Consider the following 23,529-nt stretch of genomic DNA (forward strand, 5'->3'; position numbering starts at 1 on the left):
ACCAAATATGCCTCTTTGCTTTACCTAATAAATCTAGTAGAAGTTCTGAAGTAGTAGAGTTAGTTACGTTTTCGGATATACCTAGTGCCATCCACGAAGACGCCTGATTTTGTCAAAATTAGCCATTAATGACATTGTAATAAGAACCAAGGCACGCGTCATCGTGAATGACTCTACGTATACAACACAACATCTCACAGTTGATGTAGACAGACTTTGCAATAAGTAGGTAAGTAGGTGCCTACTTGTCTCGATGACGTCACGTAAAAAAGAAAAAGAAATATATTTAATCATAGGCAATCCAGTTGGAATCGAGCTGTTTGTACGGTGCCACACTACTTGCACCTGTTATACTCGTAATTATAGTTGATGCTAATAGTTAAAAAGTAGTGTGTATCGCGCATTAATTCGAATGTATTTTTTTCCTGTAACAATAACATACATAGGTTCTAAATGCGACTGCTAGCTATAATCAAAATATCGAGCTACATATTTTCAATAAAAATTACATTAAAAATTTTACCAGACTGTACAGATTTGCCTACAAGACTGTAGTCTACAGTCTTCTATTGAGAAAGCTAATCATAATGAGGGCTATCGTTTTTTGTCTCACTAGATGGCGCACTGTTGCGTGAGGTTTTTATGTATGGCTTTCAAAGTCTGTTATTACGGGCGTGAAAACAAAGTTTAGATTAAAATCATATTTAATACACCTTAAAACCGTACCATAAAAATATCGAGCATGCCACAGTGTTGCATAGTCCCCGTTTTGTTCGGAAAAAAGGGAGGACAAAGGTTTCTGAAAGACAAAACTGTCTCAAAACACAGACATTCATTGCCCCGGAACGCATATTTGCCATAATTAATTTCAGATATTGCAAAATATTCACAAAATTATTCTAATTATAAATAAACCCGCGTAGCTCACCCAAAAACTATGAGATTTGACATTTCGGAGACCTCACGCTACACTAGCGCCTCTAGCGGCGAATTTATACGCGATAGCCCTCATTGAAAAGGAAAACCAAACTTAATTTCTTGATAGAGGTAAAAGCAAGTGGGTGTACTCATAATAATAATAATTCATTTAATTCGAGTAGCTTAGTGACTCATACATAACAATTTATTAGCTATTCCTTACTTTGTATTTACACCTGCTCAAAATAGCTACATACATTACATATACTTAACTAATGAGTTATCATATCAGACGCTCTTAAAATTAACACCGTCCTAATTTTCTGGTAGGTAGGTGCCAAAGTAAATGAAGGCACTAAAACGATGATAGCCTACGCACGACTACATTATTAGCACAATTAATGGTTGGTGACACTCCCAAATTGGACGCACAATGATGTCCCATAGGAATCGACGTGACACGTCCATTACCCACTGCTAGCTACTAAATACCTATAACCTATCTAATTTGTAAGTATAATAGGGAGTGGAAATTACGACGTTTCTATCTACCTATTTACCTAAGTACGTGTATCCGTTGCCTAGTATACTTACCCATAACACAAGTTTTGCTTACTTTGGGACTAGGTCAGTTGGTGCCAAGTGTTTGTTCCGTTTTTTAATTCATCATCATATCAGCCGTAGGACCATTATGGTATGAGGGTCCATTATGATATGATGATGGTTTGGTATAAATATTTTAGCGCTCCTTACCAACTGAGCTTGCCGCGAGAGTGGGTGTGGACAGCGGCGTAGCTACCGTAGGGCTACACGGGGCAGTGCCCCGGGGCCCACAAGCTCAGGGGGCCCTTCAGACTTTGACTCACAAACTAAATTGAACTAGTGAAAATTTCTTCCACATTCTGAATATTCGGAATACCTACGGAACAAACCATTTTAAATAGTTTAGTTGGGCCCTAGTTTATTTTTTGCCCCAGGGCCTTTGGTTACCAAGCTACGCCACGTATGGATAGGTAACGCGAATTCTTCAATACCCGGCTACCCAATAACAAATTCGGGAGAATCAGACAGCCAAAACAGCTAACAGAAAAGAATAGACCATTTATTCATCAAATAACATTTTTAACAGAATCTTCAACACTTCTTAGCTTCAGCAGGCGGGCACGGCGCCGAGGGTGGAGGGCAGTTGCGCGCCGGCGGGTCTGGCACGCATTCATAGTAACAGTGGCCGTCCCACCACCACGGATGGCCAGGCATCGGGGCGCAGTTGAACGTCATCTAATAGACCAAGTATTCGCTACAGACCCATAGTCAGGATGGGTACTGTGAATTGGGGTGACTTTGATCAAATTCGACCTAGTTTGATATATAGTATTAGTTAGATTAGTAGATGTTTTAAAATTGATTTTGTTCGTAAATTGGGTTAAGTTGGTTAATAGAACCAAGCACTACCCAATGTTTGACATGTAGGTAGACAAAAAGAAAATTGACGAAGACCGCGTTAGATCGGTTAGTCACCCCAGTTTACGTTATATACGCTATTACTGATCGGCAAACACCGTGTTTCGGCGTAAGTCTCTTCTGGACCATTTGGTCCAGCAGGGCTACTACGAAATTCGAAAATCTAAGTTCGTGTCGTTCGGTCCTCTCTGACACTTATACTATTTAATACGAGAGCGAGAGGGAGACGGTACGATATGAACTTCGATTTTCGAAGTTCCCTCAGACTAACGACTTATTTTTGCGTCGGGGGTAAAAACAGAACACGACAGCATGCTGAGCAATGAGAATAAGATGAAATGAGCATAAGAAAATATAACCTAACCAACAAAAAATTGGAAAACCCCCGACTGTCACTTTTTAAGTTCAAGGTCTCAAAAACGGCTGAAACGATTTTGATGAAACATGTCTAAGAACCATCACTAGAAAACCTGATCTCAAATAAAAAAACCGCATTCAAATCGGTCCACCCGTTTAAGAGCTACGGTGCCACATACAGACAGACAGACACACACACATAGCGGTCAAACTTATAACACCCCACTTTTTGCGTCGGAGGTTAAAAAAGCGCCTTTCGATATTCATATAGCAAATCAACCTATCGTCAGCTTCGATCAAATTAAGAGTAGGTTAAGAAAACAACTTGGACTCCTTAGATCCAACACATTTTAACCCCCGACGCAAAAAGAGAGGTGTTATAATTTTGCCCGCCACGTGTGTCTGTCTGTAGCACCATAGCTCTTAAACAGGTGGACCGGTTTGAATGCGTTTTTTTTATTTGAAGTCAGGTTTCTAGCGATAGTTCTTAGACTTGTTTCATCAAAATCAGTTTAGCCGTTTTTGAGATATTGAAGTTTGAAGTGACAAAGCCGGCGGTTTCCAACTTTTTGTTGGTTATGTTATCATTGTTCTCTAGTGTGTTTACCGCATCAGCCCTCATGCCTCCAGGCTGGGATTTCTTCGTAGGGTCGCTAGGCCAACAAGGACCTTCGGCAATAGGTGCTATCACTGGGGGCTTCACGGAGTCTCTCGCATTCCTATCGCAGTAATATTGAGCTGAATATTTGTACTCTGGACCGCGGGGAATTTCGGGAGGCGGTATTGTTCTTGAAGAAAGTAAAGGCGGAAAACGGCAGTGAAGCGTATGCTTTCTTCCTAAAAGAAAATCACGAAAAATTTGTAGGCCTTTGCATATATCTCGGAAATCCCACTGTTTTCCTTTTGACATTCTTCCAATTAAATTAACTCGTAAACGTAAAAAATGCAAATAATTTAAAATTGACAAACGGATTCTTTTTTTAAGAGGTGTTTTATTTATGACAACTTCGCAACCATTTGCAACAGCAGCTACTACGAAACTCGAAGTTCGTATCGTACCGTCCCTCTCGCTCTCGTATTAAATAGTATAAGTGTCAGAGGGACCGCACGACACGAACTTCGAGTTTCGAGTTTCGTAGTAGCGCTTAGGTTTTTTAAAACAAACGCGCTTCCGATATATTATCAAAGTAAAAATGACATAGTTCGATAAGTTTGAGCTTACTCTAAAAATGCCATGTTATAAGTTTTGGGAATTGGGAAGAGTCATTGAGGTTAAGACGCGTAAACAAACAGCGCTCAAACAGCGAAAATTGGTTAGTCGTTCGAAAACCGTAATTAAATTGTAAATTTCTTAAATTTAGATAATTTTCGTGGTTATGAAATTTATAACAAAATAAGCGAAGGCTTTCTTTATTTTTTGTCTCTAAACTTTTAAATGTTTTAGCGATCAACGCTATATATTCTTTTGTAAAGGCTGGATTTCAATATATTTAAGAATTTAAGTTAAAAATAAGAACGCAACTTGAACTCCCGCGTTTTCTGACCATCTGTCAAACAAATTTCATCGTGTTGAGATGAAGTCGTCTTGAATTATTTGTTTGTTATTTAGTTAAATAGCTGTTAATCGCTATACCTAAGTGTTTAGTGTGTAGTTAGTGTCACATTGTGAGACAGGCTTTCGTTTTATATAGCTATGAAAAAGAACAAGTCTGTTGAAAATGTGGAAATCACGCCGTCCAAAAAGAAGTTGACTCAAGCTCGTCTGCCTTTCAAGCTTATTAGTGAAGATGCTTCGACTCCGGTGGTTCCTCCGACGAGGAAAAGGAAGTTATCAGCAGATGGAACTGATACCGCCATAAAGATCGGTAAAATCAGTAAAGAGAATGACCTAGTGGAAGACTTGGTCGTGATCAGTGATGAAGACAGTAAGGACGCTTCGAAGCCGGATAAGGAAGTTAAAAAAGTCAATCCTTTTGTTAAACTGGTCGATACGGCTTGGAAGAAAAAGCTCCAGAAAGCTAAACCTAAAAAGCGTAAGAGCAAGAGAAATTCTTCAAAAAAGTCTGACAGTGTTGTGGAAACTGAAACAGAAAAGGCAGATGAAAATGATGTAGAAATGATGGATATAGATCCTGAAAATCAGGAAGATAATGGAAAAACAAATGAAAATTTTGAAAGAAACAGTGAAAATGATGCTTCTGAAAAAAAAGCATCAGAAGTACCTGAAATTTTAGTTCTTGAAGATTCAAACAATTCCTCAGATATAAATAATATTACTGAAGATAATTCCAAACATGAAACATCAGAAAACAAAGAAAAAGATACTAAAGATGAATCTGAATCTAAAAAAAATTAAAACATCCAATAGAGAAACAAAATCAAATACAATTGAAAGTAGCAAAAATGAAAAGAAGTCAGATCATAAAATAGACAAGCCTAATGCTGAAACTAAGTCACCTAAAACACCTAGAAAAGAGAAATCAACTCCAGCAGAAAAAAACAAAGATGAAAACAACTCAAGTGAAACAGTTAATCACACAATGCCTGAACCTGTTACTCCTAAAACTCCAGCTAGGAAAGCTAAATCTAATGCTAAAGACAAATTAAACACTTCAGCCAACAGTATAAAACTGAATGAGTCTGTAAACTCTTTGACTCCTCCTCCTTCCACTCCTAAAGATGGAAGCAGGAGCTCATCTGTCACAAGTAGCTTAAATGATTCAAAAACTGATTCTAACACTTTGAATTTAACTCCAAAACAGGTAAGTAGCCTTACAATAGAACCCACCAGCAGTAAAGAATTTCCTTTCTAAAAACAAAGACAGACTAAAGAAAATGAAGGGCCTCCCCGACTTACCTTGCTGAGCTCAATATTATTAACAGCCCCACATGCAAATGTGGATACATTATGAAGCCGAGTTAAACCACATCATCTTTGTTTGTTCTTGATGTGACCAATCTGCTCCGCTCAAAAGTCTAGTTTCCCTTCAAGTTTCTTTCCTTATCCTGTTTACTTTCAACAGTGATCCTCCCTGTGTATGTAATGTAATGATATTAAAATTTAGACAGTCCATGTATTCATTTTTTCCTCCTGTAATATTTTTATTCTGTGACCACCTGATATTCAGTGTTCCCTGAATTCTGTTCCAACCAATAATAAAAAATAAAAAAATTGGCCTGTTTCCTTGTTTTTGCCCTGGGCCACAGGGTACAAATTGAGCTAGAAAAAAAAGAGGTTAAATGTGTTATAAAAATAATACCTTGTTTACCCAATTTGACCAAGAACAGTCCAAATAGTACCTATAGTGCTTGCATTTATAAAGAAAGCTAGCTTTACCCGCGGCTTTGCCCGCATGGAATTCGGTTATTGAGCGCTGTTCCCTCGGGAACTGTGAATTTTTCTGGGATTAAAATAATAATCTTGTTTGCTATTCAGTCTAATAAAAACCAAAAACCGTCGATCCATCGCTCCGTTTCAACGTGAAAGACGGACAAACGTACAAACACACACACACACTTTCGCATTTATAATATTAGTAAGGATGGTTTTTCTAATTACAGTTGCAGAAAAAACTAGAATCTGCAAAAAAGAAGGAAGAGAGAGAAAAAGAAAGACAGGAGCGTGAGAAAAAGAGGCTTGAAGAGAAAGAGGAAAGAAACAGACAAAGGCAAGAGAAAGAAGATGCTAAGAAGCGGGAGAGGGAGGAAAAAGAAGAACAAAAGAGGAAAGAGAGAGAAGAAAAAGAAAAACAAAGGGAAATTGAGAAAAGTAAGTTCAATTATTTTTTTCTGTTTTATGAATTGTGATGGTGTTATGCTTTAGCACTAACTTTTTTTTTTTTTCTTCTGATATTTTAACGAGGCTTTAGCACACCAAATGTGACTATGTCAGCCTCATGGGGAGCCTCAGATATATACACCACACTACAGACAGATATTACACTCTCCCTTGCACTGAAACCATGTCTCTGGATGCAAAGGCTCGTCCAATGAATCTGTAAATTCGCGTCGCTCCTTCTGAAAGCGGTTGACTGAGAAATACATTTACACCTCCATTGAACAAGCCCATACCATCCAAATACCTGACTCTGATCTCCTTATTCTGATCACACTATAGTTAGTCACACACTAATCTGATCACACTAACTTTAAAACAGAATATATATATATAATATTCCATTTTTTAGTTAATTTCTGTAATTAGATTACAAACCCTGTCTTTCAATGTTTCCAGAGCTAAGAGAAGAGAAAGAAGAACAAAAAAAGAAGGAAAGAGAAGAGAAAGAAGAACAAAAGCGCAAAGAGAAAGACGCCAGGGAAGAAGAGAAACGGAAAAAGCAGGAAGCTTTGGAACTAGAGAAACAAGAACAAGAGTTTAAAAAGAAAAAAGCTGCAGAAGCTTTTGTTAACTTCTTCGTTCCAAAGCAGAAAGAAAAAGATCAACCAATTGCAGGTCTTGCTAGCCAAAATAATATTCTGTCCAGTTTTAATATTAAAGCGGATATGAGGCTTGCTCCTTTAGTTAGAGGGAAGCTAACAGACAAACAAAAACTTGATATGGATGGCTTGATAAAGCAACAAAAAATATCAGAATCACATCTATACTTGAAGAACCTAAAAAAAGATGGGACTAAAATAGGTGCCAGTGGAAAAACATGGCCCCTAACTGACAAAGATGTTGATGATGACGTCATGATTATTGGTAAGTATTGCCCAATGTAAGGGTGGGGTAATCTATTATCTTAACTTAGATAGGCCAAATAGTAATACTATAGTAACTATATATGTGTATTTAAACTATATTTACAATTATAAAATAGTAACATAAATTATTGTTAATTCTACATGACAGACATTAATAAAAAATAAATATGTATAGTTATTGAGTGTGAGGAGCCCAAAAGAGCATGAATGTTTTCTGTAAAAGGATGTCCATTTTTCTGCATGAAATGTTTTATCTCAGTTAGCTACTTAGTAAGACTAGGGATAGCTATACAAAGAGGTAATGTGACCTGCGTTCTGGGGTCCATGGCAGTGACGTCTCTTGATCACGTGTTTGTGTTAAGCTAGTTAATAATTGAATTAATAATATTGTAAATCTGTTTTAAAAAATATATTTCTTAGAAGTTCTTAGCAAGTTTCTAGATATTGTACTGTACTCATCATTAAATCAGCCATGGGACGTCCACTGTTGGACATTGGCCTCCCCCATAGATCTCCAGATGCTTCAGTTGGACGCAGCCTGCATTCACATGAAACTGCGGCTTCTATAAACCACAGGTCTATTCACCAGAGCTGGCACAAATGAATTGAACGAGTGAATGAAAGTATCCGTGTGTTACCTATTTAAATACACTTCACACAAATGTGAAAATGTCATGCATGTGTCATTTTCCTACAAAAATGTCTTAAGTGACATTACTTTTGTTCAATCCATTCGTGCTAGCTCTTGTAAATCAATCTGTAATTTGCAAATAATTATTTTATCCATTCCAGAGGATGAATTACCACCAATAGATGGTGCTGACGAAGTGATAACCTGTGAGGCAGCCGTCCGTGAGAAACTTCGCCCCAAACTCTTCAGCTTTCACGAAAATAAGCGTCCTCCATACTGGGGCACTTGGCGTAAGAAGAGCGAGGTTGTTAAACCTAGGAGACCGTTTGGACAGGAGGTAAGAAACATAAACCTTTTCTTTCTTTATTTTTATTGTTTAATTGCTCTCTCTATGAATCATGTGATAATATTTTATGATATTTCACTACCCTCTCGCGCCGAAACGAGATTTTTGATGTAATTCCATATTACAACAACTGCTAGCATTACTTTAGTAACTAAATTATAAGTTAAAAGTCCAGGTTTGAATCCTGGGGGGAGCAGACACTTGAATGATGAATACGAATTTTTGTAGCTGAGTCCCATAATGTTCTAGTATTTTTCTTTTGTCCATCTTTAGTGTTTGCCTTGCCTACCGCCCCTACAAGCTTTGCTTGGTTTATGACTAGGTCAATTGGTGTAAATTGTACCATGGTTATTTATATTATTTCAGAAACAATTGGACTATGAAGTGGATAGCGACGAGGATTGGGAAGAAGAGCAAGAGGGGGAGAGTCTGGACGGCAGTGCGGCCGGCAGCGACGACGAACCCGAAGACGACTATGAAGTCGATCATGAAGTGTTTGTGCCGCATGGCTATCTCAGCGACGAGGTAAGGAGACATCTTCTCTTCTCTTCTTCTCAGCATATATTTGTCCACTGCTGGACATATGCCTCTACCATGGATTTCCATGTTGACCTAGATGCGGCAAATCTGGTCCAGGTTGGTCCTGCTGTCATACAGATATCATCAAGGAGACATACTTGTAAAATATTACCAAGATTGACTGATTGTGTGTAATGTCTCTACGTCGACATTGGCAAAATACGTCTTGCTAAAACGGCAAGAGTGAAAGCCATAAAAAAAAAAAAAGATTGACAGACAAGTCAGTCTAACGTAGGCTAACTGATGGTTGTTCTGTTTTTCCAGGACATGTCCAGGATTTTGGGTTCTGGGGTGCCCTGGGTAGTTTTTTAATGTTCTGATAAAGTCTGAAAATCCTTATCTACGTCACAGACAAAAACTGTACCTATCCTTGCCTTTATAGGCCAGACATTATATTTTATGGGAATGCCACATTCCTCTAATGCAGACGGAAGTTCCGAGCAATGGCTATTATTGTAACTAACAAAAACGTATCATCACCATCATCATCATATCAGTTTTAGGACGTCCACTGTTTGATATAGGCTTCCCCCATAACATATGTGTATCTATTTGAAAATATTGAATCATAATTTACAATGTCTACTTATATAAGTTGCAGAATTTAATTTAAAAATATTTATTTGTTTGACATTTGGAGACCTTATACATCTCCATCTCTTTATTTTAATAATCATTATTAATTTTTGACATTGGAGGCTTTTTACACCTCTGAAGATTGTATAATTTAATTAGTTTTACTTTGACATTTAGAGACTATATACATCTCTGAATTATTTAGATTAGGAATTTTATTATTAACTCAGGGACTTTCTGCATCCCCTTGCTATATAGTAATTTTATTATTAACTCAGGGACTTTGTACATCCCCTTGCTATATTTAAGGCTGTATATTGTTAAGCTTATGGATTTTAAACTTGTATATTTTTAGTTTAATTTCTAGTCACAGGCTCGCGACGTCGAAGTTCCCAAGACGATCCCATAGAGCTTATGGGAACGGAAGCAATACCATGTCCTCGGTACCGCTCTGCTTTCAGAGCATGACATCAGTGCGTGTGAGCTAACTTTGGGGGCGGCAGACGTAAGCTTGCCTTCGGAAGTTCGGAATCCAAAAGCTTAATGGTTACTTGACCTGAAATGTATACTTCAGTTTTTTTTTTTATTTATGACGGTGGAAGCATTCCACACTTCCACTGAACGTAGATATAGTTAGTATTTAGTTTTGTAACTAAGGGACCCCATACATCCCTGTATTATTATTATTATTATTTTGTAATTTTTTCTTTAATTCTATACTGTAGTTTTTAAGTATTTTATTTGTAATTATTTTATTTTGAAAAAAATTACTTTCTGCCTAGTTTCTTGCGGCGCATTCTTCTTGGCAATGATGGTCTTTCCGAAAGCGCTGGTAGTTTTAAAAATGACGTGTAAAAGTGCCCATTGCGGCCTATTTACTCAATAAATGATTTGAATTTATAACACTTGCTACTTATGAACATTTTAGGTATTCCAGCGATAATATAAACCCCTTTTTTTCATGAACCTTTAATCGGGGCTCTTTACTAGATTAAAGGCCCATTGTGGGAGGAAGCTAAGTATTTTAGATTTAGAGACACAATCTTCTTTGAAATTGAGAATTCCGATCTTTAAATCAGGTTGATTATTTGCTACCTGTCTGCAGCATGTACAGGTTATAAAGAGGAGCCATTTTTCGTAATGCATACTAAACTTAACACCTTTTTCAGGAAGCAACAATGGACGAAGACGATGTATTATCCCTTACTCCTGAAACGCAGAAAGCTAGACTTAAGAACCTCGAGGATGAATTTGAGTCTGAAATGAAAAAGCCCACTGAGAAACTGAAACCGAGGCTATACGGTCTTCTATGGGAAACAGAAGACGGAGGGAAACCGGAAAAATGCGTGGACGCACTATGGAACTACTTTGGTAAATTATCTATGATCATGGATGATCCAACTAGCTTGCTGCAACCTCCCAATGAGCCTCAGGAACCAGAGAAAAAGAAGGTTAAAAAGAAGAAAATTGCAACAGATGGAGAGCAACCAAGCCCTAAATCTGATAAGAAAAAGAAAGCCAAACCTGAAAATAAGGAAGCGAAAAAACCGAAAACAGAAAAGCTAACTGAAGTAAAGAAAAATCAGCCCGGCATCAACTCTTTCTTAACTAAATTGAAATCTTCATAGATAATATTCCTACTTCATTAGTTAATGTAACTATTTATCATGATATTTTTAAACATGTCCTTTTAAACTATTTTGGAAATATTATAAAGAATGTTGAATGTTGAAATGATTAAGTATTAGTTGCATATCATATAATTAATGTTTGGAAAGTAAGTAATAATTAATTATTCTATGGTAACTATTGTATTTTATATGTTCTTTAGAAACTATTACATAAGTTATGCTTGATATATACATATTGAAATAATAATGACGGAGCCCCTAAAAGTTACACTATATTATAGTTTAAAAAATCACACACACTGAAGAATTTGGACTGAAAGTATCGACCGGCTCGAACAAATTAGAATGTAAATAGCATCAATTTTTTTTTTTTTCAGTCAGCTTGATAGTGCATTGTATGTGTATTCAACATTTGCTTATGATTGTAATATTGGCTTCGAAGATTTTGTTTGACTAATTATTATTGTAGGTTTATTTGGTAATACATTATAATTTTTAAACGAGTTTTGCATTATTATGAAAGTTATTCCACTAAACCAAAAACTGGAGGAGTTGAATTAGCACAAATTAATATGGTAGAACTGTACAATTGACAACCTCTTGAACGCCCCAGTCGGCAACACAATACAACAAACAGGAAAACATCAAAAAAATTATTGACTACAAAAAATCATGCAAGTGATTTGCTACCAGTTTGAAGTTGTTGCCTTAACACATGCCAGCAGGAGTGAGAGAAGCCTAATACATAGTATGTAGGTGAGGTACATCACTATATAATGTCCACTCATGCTGGCTCGTGCTGAGGCACCAACTTCAAACTGGTAAAAAAATATTTACATGGTTTTTTTGTAAAGTCAAGTGTAAAAATATATTCAAAGTTTCAAAAACAAGTACTGTCATTCCGACGCAATAAGGCCGTAGTAACATATTTTTGAGTCGTTCGAATTTCGAATAGATACTTATTTTTGCACTTGCCTATATACACTTTTATTCGCAGCATGGCGGCTTCTATGATGAGTACATTTTCGGTAAAACCAGCAGCAGGTTATTATTGGCTACTGCAGAGGGAGTCTGGTTACTGGTTACAGGCGCACCCGTCCGTAAGTTGCAGCAACCTTATGGACGAAAATAGTTACAGGTTGGCTGTCGGCCTTAGAATTGGCGCAAATGTCGTCATACCCCATCGCTGCTATTGTGGCAATAATGTGGATCGGCAGGGTCGCCACGGTTTGGCTTGTACCAAAAGCGCCGGCCGTCTATCCCGCCACGCTTGCCTCAATGATATAATCCGTCGGGCTCTTGCCAGCATCAACGTTCCGTCTACTTTGGAGCCGGTTGGATTAGCTCTTGATGATGGCAAGAGAACTGAAGAAATGACGCTTGTTCCATGGCAAATGGGACGGCCGCTTATTTGGGAAGCCACATAATGTGTGGACACATTGGCGCCGTCTCATCTTGCTAAGACATCATTGAAGGCTGGTGCGGCGGCTGCAACGGCCGAAACAGCAAAATGCCGTAAATATGAGAATCTGGCAAACAATTTCATATTAGCAGCCTTTGCTGTTGAAACGCTTGGTCCGTGGGGTCCCGAATTAAAAACACTATTTATTTATTTTTTAAAACTGGCCAGTAGCGTATCGGACACGCCCGAAATAGGGTTCCTTAAACTACTAATAATTCTCAATTAAACTTAACCGTTATAGTTTTCCTTGTAGGTAAGTTCGATACACTTACCTACTACCATCCTGATTTTTTTTTTTCCAATTTTTCTACCCACCGGTTAATACTGTTTGCGCTCGATTTTAATGAAAATTTGCACTTTAAAGTTGAATTTTTTGCAAACAAATTACTGAATCGAAAAATCGTTTTTGCAACCCCCTAATGGTTTTAAAAGACCTATCCAACGATACCCTACACTACAAGATTGGATGAGAAAAAAAACACCCCCACTTTGAATTTTTAATTGTACTATTTTGTCGGCATAGCTTACATATATATTCGTGCAAAATTACAGCTTTCTAGCATTGATTATCCCTGAACAAAGCCGCGGACGGACAGACAGACATGGCGAAACTATAAGGGTTCCGTTTTTTCCATTTTGGCTACGGAACCCTAAAAAGAAACTGGCCCGTTCCACTGGCGACCATAGGGCTGGCTCTTTCCTCGGTCAACGTATTGGCATTGCCATACAACGAGGAAACGCAGCCAGCCTTATGGGCCTTAATAGTTTTAGTTCTTTTTTACTTATTTCTGTTAATTATTGTATATATTATTTGTTTGTTTATAAATAAATTAGTCTTGCTAAAATGGGCCTACTCCGAAGTTCGAAAATCGAAGTTCGTATCGTACCATCCATCTCTCTCGTGTTAAATATGTGTCAGAGGGACCAAGCGACACGAACTTCGAATTTCGTAGTAGCCCTGCTGCAGTCACGTGACCAGATTAGACGCTGGAAACGAGCGTCGAGCCGAGCGACTTGCACGTGGCCGCGCCTTATAATTAAATTAGAACGCAGCTATTAGTTTACCTAAATTATTTTGACAAGTAATAAGTATGTTCTCGCTGCTTATTTCGTATATTCTATCACTATTCTATTGACAGCATTGGCTATTACTAATCAGCTGAAATAATTTAATTGGCTACTTATTTTGAGTTTTGACAGTAAACTAAAGATAACTGACTGAGTTAAGTTGTCACAAAAATAAGCATTTTCTCATTCGACTTTTATACTTATAGTATTATAAAATCTAGTTAATTGTTTTTAGGATATATTTATCTGAATAATGCGCTAAGATGGCTGGTTTTGGAGATTACGCTAGCTACAACAGGCCCTATGGATTGGATCCTAATAGGGAAACCAATGACATCTATGACTCTCGGTATCAGCAAATCTACGGGTATCACACTCCTGCAACTGAAGAATATCAGGGACCTCCACTTGTTATGGACGATAATTCTGAGGAAGGTACATTATTGTAGACATAAGAATTCCCAACAAGTCCACTGCTTTGTTCCAAACATCCACCTCCCACTATGATGCAGGGGTTTGCATTTAGAATGTCTCAGTAAAGATAGAACCATTTAATCTCAGGCTAATAAAGCTCTTAAGGTCGATCATTCTCATTGAGAAATAATTATTAATAATCACAATTGAACAAGCATTTTACTGCCTAAAGTTTGAAACAAACTTGACTAAATTTTATAGTCAAAGGCTTACAACTCAATGTTACTTAAATGCCTTGAATATTGTGTTATAGTTGTAGTACCAGGCTGGCTAAAAGCTGGGAAGAATAATTTATAATTCCATGGCCTCATACATTTGAGTCTTCGAGGTCAAAGGCAAGGTCAAAGAATCTTTTCAATTTAGGCTTATGATAAACACTGAAGCTTTCTTAATATGTATTAATCAACTTTGGCTGTATTTATTAGTCTACACTAGTGATGGGCAAAGTATGGCCTGCTATTCGATTTGAAATTATTGAATTTATTTCATCATCCTAATACACTCATGTAGTTTTTCGGGTGAAATAATTATTTATAAACTGTATTTTATTAAATTTATTTCTATTTATTTTCAGACAATAATGCATATGTTACAACAGCTATAAGTGTTGCAAGCCTGATAACAGAGAATTTACTTAGCCATCCATTTATTGTCCTGCGCAGGCAATGCCAGGTATGCTTAATGTTTTCTTTATGGTTACTTAGTATGCTTGAACATTGTTTAAATGATAAAGTTCCATAGACAATATTTTGGCTTGGTAATTTCTTCTTTAATTTGATCTACTGTCATTTCAAGAAAATACCACAAGAAGGAGGGGTTTGGAAAAGTTGGAATGAGCTTTGTTGGGAGGTAACAGACAATTACTTTCACATTTCAGATTTATAACTTTTTTTGCACCTCAACAGGTGAACAACAATCTTCATAACAGCCACATAGTCCCGTACACATTGATGCCAGTGGTGGTGAGACTGCATCGGCGGCAGGATATCACAACTCTGTGGAAGGGCATTGGCTCCACATGTATTGTCAAGGGTCTCAACTTGGCAGTTGAAGATGTTGTGGCTAAAGCTACAGGGTGGCCAAAGTTAGTTTTAGACCTTACTGTTGATTTTTGGTTTAATTCATTGATATTGTAGTGTAGATTATATATCAAACAAATAGTAACTTTTTTTTTATGGCTTTCACCCTTGCTGTTCTAGCAAAATGTATTTTGTCATGTTGATGTAGAGCCATTACACACATGAGGAGACTGTTTGGTAATCGTCATCACTATGTACATACTGGGAAAAAAACTTGTATCACAAATCAATATGCAAACTTAAATTGAACCTTGAAGTATACAGAGTAAAGTTCACTTGGAAACATTTTGAGATACGAGCTGTCAAAAGCATTTATTCTCCTTTCTCCTGTTGTCTTTAATCATATCTTAGAAGCAAAATTTGACTCACTTCCAGTGATCTGATTGACGTAAATTTTGGTATATTTATGTAAGTCCAGGGACAATACAATAATCTGGCATTGGAATTTTGGTAGTCCTGATAGGATCAACTCCTTGTGAAGGAATTCCTCAATGGCTGATAATACAGACACGAAATTTAGCATTAATATTTTAAATAGTGACAAATACTAATTTATTTGATTTCTACTTTTTTTTTTCAGGGAAATGGGAAAGTGCCACTCAGTGTTACAGTTTCTTCAACATGTAACTCTAAAATGGTAAAATTATGTGTTGTTAAATCACAATCCAACAGCTTACAAGTATGCACTAACCAGAGATCTAAATATGCTCACTACCCCTGTGGCCGTATTGTCTAACACTGTGATGTTCAATTGTTCATGCTTGCATTCACCATCACTTTCTATCCTCTGTGCATACCTTGTGAGAGAAAGAGGTGGTGAAAACGATTGTGATTTCTAGTGTGTTAAACAAGGCCACTGGTTGCTGTAGTGCTTCGAACCCAAACCCATCTGCAGTAAAGGAGCATCCTCAGCAATTATCCTCTGCACAGTCGGATTCAAAATGGCCTTTTCACCTTTCATCTTATTATTTGAAGAGATTTATTATGTGAATTGACTAACATCAGTATTTTTTTTTTTTCAGTATAAGCTTAGCCATCATCACACCATTTTATTCAGCAAGCCTTGTGGAAACTGTACAGAGTGACATAGCCAGTGACAAGCCTGCCTTATTCGACGTGTTTCGGGAAGGATTCTTGCGTATACTGGAGTGGGGGAAACCTAGTAGAGGCCGTATGCTGCCAATCTGGGCCATTGTCATGCCCACTGCTGCTTTTGGGGTGTCCAAATACTTGGCGCAGTAAGTAGCTGGTCTATGCAATGGCATGGTATGCAGTGGGTCTCATTTGTTGTTGGAATGTGTTCGGAACTGAGACTTGAGAAGAAGGTTGGGGAAACTTGGGGGTTTGAGCTCCATGCACAATGGTCAGGCCACTTACATAAGTGCCAGTTACCACTCCTTTGATCTGTCCATTGTGTAAGGGAGATGATCACCTGGAGTGTTCAACCCTTCAAAGCCTAAAAATAAAAAACCGGGCAAGTGCGAGTCGGACTCGCGCACCGCGGTTCCGTACACATTTATAAGTATGTAAGTAAACGGGAATCGTGTCTTGAAGATATTTGTCGCTTTTTCCGAGTGATTTAATACATCCAGTGTATGCAGAGCCCTACTCTTAAGCCAAACGTAGCAGTGTGGGGTCAGATTATATATTTTCAGACTTTTCTAGTTAGTTGTGTTATAATAGCTAACTTCATACCAAATTTCAAGATTCTGAGTTCACGAGAAGTACCCTGTAGGTTTTGATTCCCTTGCGAGTTTCGAAAATTTGCGGAAATTTGCAGCATAAACGGCTGCATCTTTTGATTGCGTTGGCTTCATAGCTCCAAGGGACAGTAGACCTCAGTATTAGATATAAATTTCAGCTTGATACCTCTACGCGTTCCCGAGAAAAAGGGTCTTGACAGTCAGACGGACAAAAACTGATCCTATAAGGGTTCCGTTTTTTCCTTTTGAGGTACGGAACCCTAAAAAAAAGAAAAAATATGACCCTCCTTCGGGCAGTCTGGTAAAAACTAGGGTAGGCAGGCAGCTGCTAACTGGCAGTTGACTGGTAAGCTCCGCCATCAGCAGCAAGGCAACGTGCAGCACCAGTTGCCTACCCTGGAATTGACCCACTGCACGCTATTGGCCCAATGCACCTTTTTTTAGTTGCATAATTATACTTAGTGGTATAATCATTTATCCTACTAATATAATGTGAAAGTTTGTGAGTGAGTGAGTGAGTGAGTATGTTTGTACTTTTTCACGCTTAAATGCTGGACGGATTGGATGAAATTTGGCGGAAAGTTAGTTCATAACCTGGATTAAAACATAGGATACTTTTATCCCGATATTCCACGGATAGGGATAAAATCTTGAAATAACACGCTAGGCTTAGAGTCATGAAATTGGTATGTAGGTAGTTGGACGTCTGGAATAAACATAGGTGACTTTTTGACCCGATATTCCACGGGATACCTAGGGATAAAATCTTGAAATAACAACCGCTGGGCTTTGAGCCATGAAATTTAGTATGTAGGTAGCTGGACCTCTGGAATACACATAGGCTACTTTTTATTCCGATATTCCCACGGGATAGGGATAAAATCTCGAAATAACAACCGCTGGGTTTAGAGTCATGAAATTTGGTATGTAGGTAGTTGGATGTCTGAAATACACATAGGCAACTTTTTGACTCGATATTCCCACGGATACCTAGGGATAAAATCTTGAAATAACAACCGCTGGGCTTAGAGCCATGAAATTTAGTGTGTAGGTAGCTGAGCCTCTGAAATAACACATAGGCTACTATTTATTCCGATATTCTTACGGGATAGGATAAAATCTCGAAATAATAACCGCTGGGCTTAGAGTCATGAAATTGGTGTGTAGGTAACTGGGCATCTGGAATAACACTTAAGTGACTTTTTGACCCGATATTCCACGGGATAAATCTCGAAATAACAACCACTGGGCTTAGAGCCATGAAATTTGGTATGTAGGTAGCTGGACCTCTGGAATAACACATAGGCTACTTTTTATTCCGATATTCCCACGGGATAGGGATAAAATCTCGAAATAACAACCACTGGGCTTAGAGCCATGAAATTTGGTATGTAGGTAGCTGGACCTCTGGAATAACACATAGGCTACTTTTTATTCCGATATTCCCACGGGATAGGGATAAAATCTCGAAATAACAACCGCTGGCTTAGAGGCATGACATTTGGTATGTAGGTAGCTGGACGTCTGGAATAACACATACGCTACTTTTTATCCCGATATTTCACGGGACAGTTTTGTAACTAAGGGACCCCATACATCCGTGTATTATTGTTATTATTATTTTGTAATTTTTCTTTATTTGTATACTTACTGTTTTTAAGTATTTTATTTGTACTTATTTTATTTTGAAAAAATGACTTTCTGCCAAGCTTCTTGCGGCGCATTCTTCTTGGCAATGATGGTCTTTCCGAAAGTGCTGGTATTTAAAAAATGACGTGTAAAATGCCCATTGCGGCCTATTTAAAAGAAAGAAAGAAAGAAAGAAAATGCGTTTATTGCCAACAATTAGGTAGGTATTTACTGAAAATGATATGAATTTGAATTTGGATAGGGAAAAAATTTGAAATTTTAGCACTGGGTTTAGAGTCTTGAATTTTGTACAGTTATTCACAACACAACCTCAATGAAGACCACGATATAAATTTTGGAAATTTCCAGGGGAATTTTGTAAAATCCCGAAAATTTCAATTGCAACTACCAGACCGAATAGTTTACGCGTGCGAAGCCGCGGGTAAAAGCTAGTGTTTAATATAATGTGTAACCATAGTAAAAGAGGACAAGTAAGCTTACTACGAACAAATGTACATCGCGCGGCTTAAATGTGTGCGCGCCGGTTGGCGCCGGTACGTACGCACCCGCCGCACTGCCGCACGCACACTGAAAATTTAAGGAGGCTTAAGTATTCTTTAGTCAAGCAAGGCTGCGCTGCCGTCGGTGCCGTTCGTTTCGATTTTAGCTCGCTCGTCTTGCGCTCGCTTCGTGAGATGATCACCTTTTACGTTCGCGTACTTGTACTTACGTATTTTTTGTATTAGGTATAGTTGTAAATTATAATAGTTTCGTGCAAGGACACATAAAAAAATAATAGTTAACTACCTACCTTTAAACAATATAGTTACTTATAGTATTATGTGTAGCCTTTGCAATACAATCAATGTACCTTTGTGCTACTAATGTCAATTGACATTCCATACATCTGTTTAAGGTAAACGTTCACTTGTCGGTATCGTACGCATCGCACGTAACGGATCGTAGTATTCTTTGTATAGAAACTCATATAAGTGCGTCCACCTATCAGCATCGTAAGCATCGCACATTTCTATACAAAGCAACAAATCGATACGTCCGAAGCGTACGATGCGGATAAGTGGACGCCTACCTTAAATCATGACAAAATTGATTACGAAAACGTACCAGGGTACAGTCTCCATCAGATATTTTAGAGCGGCCAAGGTGATCAAAAATATTGATACATGAACTTTAATACCTTAATAATAGAGTGCATACATGTGCCGATATTTTTGACCATCTTGGCCGCTCCGAAATATCTGATGGAGACTGTACATGAGGAGTGTCTTTTCAAAAGGGCTTATTTCCACTTTGATCTTTTTTTGGGAAATTAAGAAAAACATACATCCACGATTTCCATTTCGATATTATTATTTTATTTTCTGAAACTAAATTATTATGTTAATGTGCCATATATTTTCAGAATTAAGCCGTTTTAATCTGTCATCTCCCAGGATAACAGGATCAAAGGAATTTGGGCACATATTTGTGCCTCTGGGAGATTACAGGTTAATGCGAGCTTTTGGAATTAAGCAGTTTTGTTGTGGCAAAACTGTTTCGTTAGGTTTTAATTTTTTTAAGCCGATTTCGAATAACTTATTGTCTCTTTCTATTACTCTTCACCCAATTATAAGAATATTATATTGCTTTGATGGCTAATGGTTTCGATATAGCGATCATTGTTAAATCTAAAAGCGATTTTGGTGTCGTAATCATAATAAAAATATATAAGTATATTATCTGCATATTCTTCCAATGAACAACACATTTCTTTTCCTGCTTTTTTTTCCTATACCTGTTTATTTTTTAGTAGTCTGCTTCAAATTTCGAAGACTCCAAAAAGTTATAGTTCATTGAAGATAATAAGTGTACTTATAAGGAATAGTTAGGCCCTTTTGATCCGAACCTTGATATTTGAAACTTTTTTAAAAGACAATGTCCAAGCCGGACAATAAAACCACGATATAGGGGTAAACTTGTATGTATTGAAGTATTACAAAGTCGTTATTATATTTAACTGCTCTCGCGCTGGGTCCCTACCCGCGCGCCCCTCTGTCATAGAGTAAATATGCAGCAGCGCGTACAGACAACTAGGGATATTTTAGAACTTTAAACTCAAAGAATATTTGTATTTTTCTGTTTTAATCAGAACTACATTTTTAGTTAAAAAAAGAGAAAAATGGAAATACGCACTTTTAAAAAAGACCCTCCTCACATGATTTAATTTCCTCGACTGTACAATGAACTTACTACTTACCTACTGTGTTATATTTTCAGCATTGCATTAAGAAGCCTGACCGTCAAGATCCTCCGCTTCCAGCAGCGTCACCGGCACGAGCTGAGTGACTCATATAATGTGCATTACCCAAAGCAAAGTCAGAATCCACTCATCGAGGATATCAACTTGAAAGCCAACATTTTCTCATTCATCACAATGGAGATATTGTTCTATCCCGTAGAGACAATCATACACAGACTTCACATCCAGGTATTTTACTCAAAATGCTTTTTACCATGTAGGTTAAGATTGTTATATAAAACTAGCTTTTGCCCGCGGCTTCGCTCGCGTTAAATTTGGAGTAACATACATTTACTATCTGCGATCCTTTTTTCGTGTTTTGATTAATTTTTCGGAGGATTATATGGAAATACAAATACAGTTTTTTTTTTAGACACATGGTAATACAAAAATCGACCTACATACGTAATTAATTATGATACTTACCAACTTTGAAACCCTGCTTCGCTGATTCAGGGTTGGAATTTTAGAAAACGCTAAAGTAGGTACATACTACGCGTTTCTTTTGCCCGCGACTACATACACGATATAGGATTTTCTCCCGAGAAATTGTAAGGTTCCCGCGGGACATGAATTAACTGTTAAGATCTATTTTAATATTCTGATTCCGAGATTCTGATTATAAACAAATACAAGAATTGCTTGTTTAAGGTATTAGATGGAGGAGGCATATCTCCAATAGTGGACGTCCTACAGCTAATATAATGATGATGACATTAATAACTACCTGCTCCTAATTTTGACAAGTGTTATTCAAACTAAACAACTTGTATTAAAAATAGTTTTTTAGGCTGCAATTGCAATTTAGAATTTTATTTTTCAATTTATTCTGAACTTGTTTCAGGGCACAAGAACAATAATTGACAATCTAGATACTGGCACGTCGGTTACACCAATTCTAACAGGTTACGAAGGCTTCATAGATTGCTACACTACAACCATAGCCAAGGAGGGGATGTCAGGCCTATACAAGGGTTTTGGAGCATTAGTACTGCAGCTAGCAGCTCACTTAGCAATCATCAAATTGACAACTTTAGTTGTCTCCGAAGTATCAAATCTATTGAAGCCAGCAAAATCACCAACAAGTGAAGATTCTGTACCTTCACAACAAAAGTATTTGTTCAATTAGAGTTTTAGACAAAATTATTTGGGATTTATTGTAAGAGTAATAATGTGCTATACAAAGTTTGATGCTAGTTACTTCAATTTATGCATCAGATTTTGTGAAATAGGTCAAGACTGTGACAGATGGTCCAGGGTTTAATCAAGATTTTAGTGGCAAATTAACAGCTAATAATGGGATGTATACTGGTATTGAATTATGCTCGTATATAATTTGGGTCGGTCAACTTTTTCTTGTCACTTGTTGAAAGTTGTAGTTACATTCTCCCGAACCATTCTTTAAACCGTAAGTTTATACTCATAGGATTAAAATTTGCCAAATATGCAATTTTGTGGTACAAGTTTTTGTGGCTTGTAGTTTTAAGCCCCTTCTATAATTGGTCATCTAATATGCATGTTAGTATAATGTGATACAACATTTCTTCAATTAAATAAGAATAGGAATAGTTTATTTGTCAAACATAAACTGTAATACTTTTGTCTCCTCACTGATGGGACAGAATAACAACCAGAAATTGTTGATCCACCCATTGAACCATACTTGTAAAACTATGAAAAATAGCTTTTGTGTACAAATAACAAAATGCATTATTTGCACAATATAACTTCACAAGAGCAATTTTATCCCTGTATAGTTAAGAACTGTTTAATGACAACCCAAAGCCAAGCCAATATAAAGAACATAATTATTTTATTGCCATGACTTGTTGGATCATTTTATAAACTTGTTTTTGTTATGTTTTTCTACAGTAGATTGTTAAGTAAAATGCTTATTAGTACAATGCTATGAAAATGTTTAAATCATAAAAGCAAACTTCAAAAAAAGGATTTCAATAAATAATTTGTTGCAATTTTACTTTCTTTATTTTCATTTCTTTTAATCTAGTAAAGTAGTAACTAATTTAACAACAGAAGTTTTGTTAGTTTTAAAAATGTCGACATTAACCATTGATCTAATGGGTTAAAACAAATCTGCCTTTTAACATCCTCCGCATTATAATTTTTTGACCATTAGGTGTTGACAACCTTGCTTTCCAGCCGTGACGGCGGACTCTTTTCACTTCATTTGGACGAGGGAAATAACAGCGCACATTCGTTCTGACAGATTGCAATGATAGACATTGTGGTTTCGCTAAACTGTTTGCTGTAGTTATTTGATTGACGGTATTTAAGCCTTGTCTCAGAAACCTGCAAAATATGAAATTATAAGTAGAAAAATTATCATTCCTCTGGCAATGCATTGATATAATGAGATATGATCAGAAAAAGAAGGAAAGGCACCTCAGTGGTTGTAAAACTGCTGCCATTAATCCCGACATAATGAAAGCGTTTCTTCGTTAATTGTATGAATTATTTTCCAAACCGCACCGTGGTTCGATCGACGCCTCGGCTTCGTCGGGGCGACCAAATATCATGTCAATGTCATAGACAACAGCGCATGCTACTGTCAATTTGACAGCCAGACGTATTTTCCTATCCAATTGTCAGTC

At 37.2% G+C, this 23,529-nt stretch overlaps 5 protein-coding genes across 5 annotated transcripts; 3 read left to right on the top strand and 2 right to left on the bottom strand.

Moving 5' to 3' along the window:
* Positions 1-1,999: 1,999 nt before the first annotated feature.
* On the bottom strand, positions 2,000-3,746 carry LOC141439807 (uncharacterized). Its single transcript, XM_074104185.1, has 2 exons — positions 3,344-3,746; positions 2,000-2,196 (listed from the first exon to the last, which is right to left on the bottom strand). The coding sequence occupies exons 1-2, from the start codon at positions 3,644-3,646 to the stop codon at positions 2,053-2,055; spliced, it is 447 nt and encodes a 148-aa protein (XP_073960286.1). The 5' UTR covers positions 3,647-3,746; the 3' UTR covers positions 2,000-2,052.
* A 526-nt stretch (positions 3,747-4,272) lies between these two features.
* On the top strand, positions 4,273-5,092 carry LOC141439725 (uncharacterized). Its single transcript, XM_074104092.1, has one exon. The coding sequence runs from the start codon at positions 4,430-4,432 to the stop codon at positions 5,090-5,092; it is 663 nt and encodes a 220-aa protein (XP_073960193.1). The 5' UTR covers positions 4,273-4,429.
* Positions 5,093-5,188: 96 nt separating this feature from the next.
* LOC141439724 (uncharacterized) lies at positions 5,189-11,706 on the top strand. The gene is made up of 6 exons (XM_074104091.1): positions 5,189-5,498; positions 6,298-6,505; positions 6,971-7,438; positions 8,233-8,408; positions 8,784-8,942; positions 10,742-11,706. Exons 1-6 carry the CDS (start codon positions 5,277-5,279, stop codon positions 11,198-11,200), a joined length of 1,692 nt encoding a protein of 563 aa, XP_073960192.1. The 5' UTR covers positions 5,189-5,276; the 3' UTR covers positions 11,201-11,706.
* Positions 11,707-13,818: 2,112 nt separating this feature from the next.
* On the top strand, positions 13,819-22,895 carry Slc25A46a (Solute carrier family 25 member 46a). The gene is made up of 7 exons (XM_074104556.1): positions 13,819-14,168; positions 14,782-14,879; positions 15,113-15,291; positions 15,867-15,923; positions 16,309-16,524; positions 20,896-21,106; positions 21,762-22,895. Exons 1-7 carry the CDS (start codon positions 13,997-13,999, stop codon positions 22,044-22,046), a joined length of 1,218 nt encoding a protein of 405 aa, XP_073960657.1. The 5' UTR covers positions 13,819-13,996; the 3' UTR covers positions 22,047-22,895.
* mRpL34 (mitochondrial ribosomal protein L34) lies at positions 22,878-23,459 on the bottom strand. Its single transcript, XM_074104557.1, has 2 exons — positions 23,321-23,459; positions 22,878-23,227 (listed from the first exon to the last, which is right to left on the bottom strand). The coding sequence occupies exons 1-2, from the start codon at positions 23,356-23,358 to the stop codon at positions 22,993-22,995; spliced, it is 273 nt and encodes a 90-aa protein (XP_073960658.1). The 5' UTR covers positions 23,359-23,459; the 3' UTR covers positions 22,878-22,992.
* Between the last annotated feature and the right edge of the window lie 70 nt (positions 23,460-23,529).

Source organism: Choristoneura fumiferana, chromosome 21 (genome assembly GCF_025370935.1).
Source record: "Choristoneura fumiferana chromosome 21, NRCan_CFum_1, whole genome shotgun sequence".
In the NCBI taxonomy this organism is placed as follows: Eukaryota; Metazoa; Arthropoda; class Insecta; order Lepidoptera; family Tortricidae; genus Choristoneura; species Choristoneura fumiferana.

Bases quoted from the DNA above. Each gene is read 5' to 3' on its own strand.
- LOC141439807 (XM_074104185.1), bottom strand. From the start codon at position 3,646: ATGTCAAAAGGAAAACAGTGGGATTTCCGAGATATATGCAAAGGCCTA. The intron at 2,197-3,343 runs GTAAACACACTA...TTGGTCTATTAG, and splicing joins GAGGCATGAGGGCTGATGCG to ATGACGTTCAACTGCGCCCC.
- LOC141439725 (XM_074104092.1), top strand. From the start codon at position 4,430: ATGAAAAAGAACAAGTCTGTTGAAAATGTGGAAATCACGCCGTCCAAA.
- LOC141439724 (XM_074104091.1), top strand. From the start codon at position 5,277: ATGCCTGAACCTGTTACTCCTAAAACTCCAGCTAGGAAAGCTAAATCT. The intron at 7,439-8,232 runs GTAAGTATTGCC...TATCCATTCCAG, and splicing joins TGATGACGTCATGATTATTG to AGGATGAATTACCACCAATA. The intron at 8,409-8,783 runs GTAAGAAACATA...ATATTATTTCAG, and splicing joins GGAGACCGTTTGGACAGGAG to AAACAATTGGACTATGAAGT.
- Slc25A46a (XM_074104556.1), top strand. From the start codon at position 13,997: ATGGCTGGTTTTGGAGATTACGCTAGCTACAACAGGCCCTATGGATTG. The intron at 14,880-15,112 runs GTATGCTTAATG...GCACCTCAACAG, and splicing joins TCCTGCGCAGGCAATGCCAG to GTGAACAACAATCTTCATAA. The intron at 16,525-20,895 runs GTAAGTAGCTGG...TTATATTTTCAG, and splicing joins GTGTCCAAATACTTGGCGCA to CATTGCATTAAGAAGCCTGA.
- mRpL34 (XM_074104557.1), bottom strand. From the start codon at position 23,358: ATGTCGGGATTAATGGCAGCAGTTTTACAACCACTGAG. The intron at 23,228-23,320 runs GTGCCTTTCCTT...CATATTTTGCAG, and splicing joins GCAGTTTTACAACCACTGAG to GTTTCTGAGACAAGGCTTAA.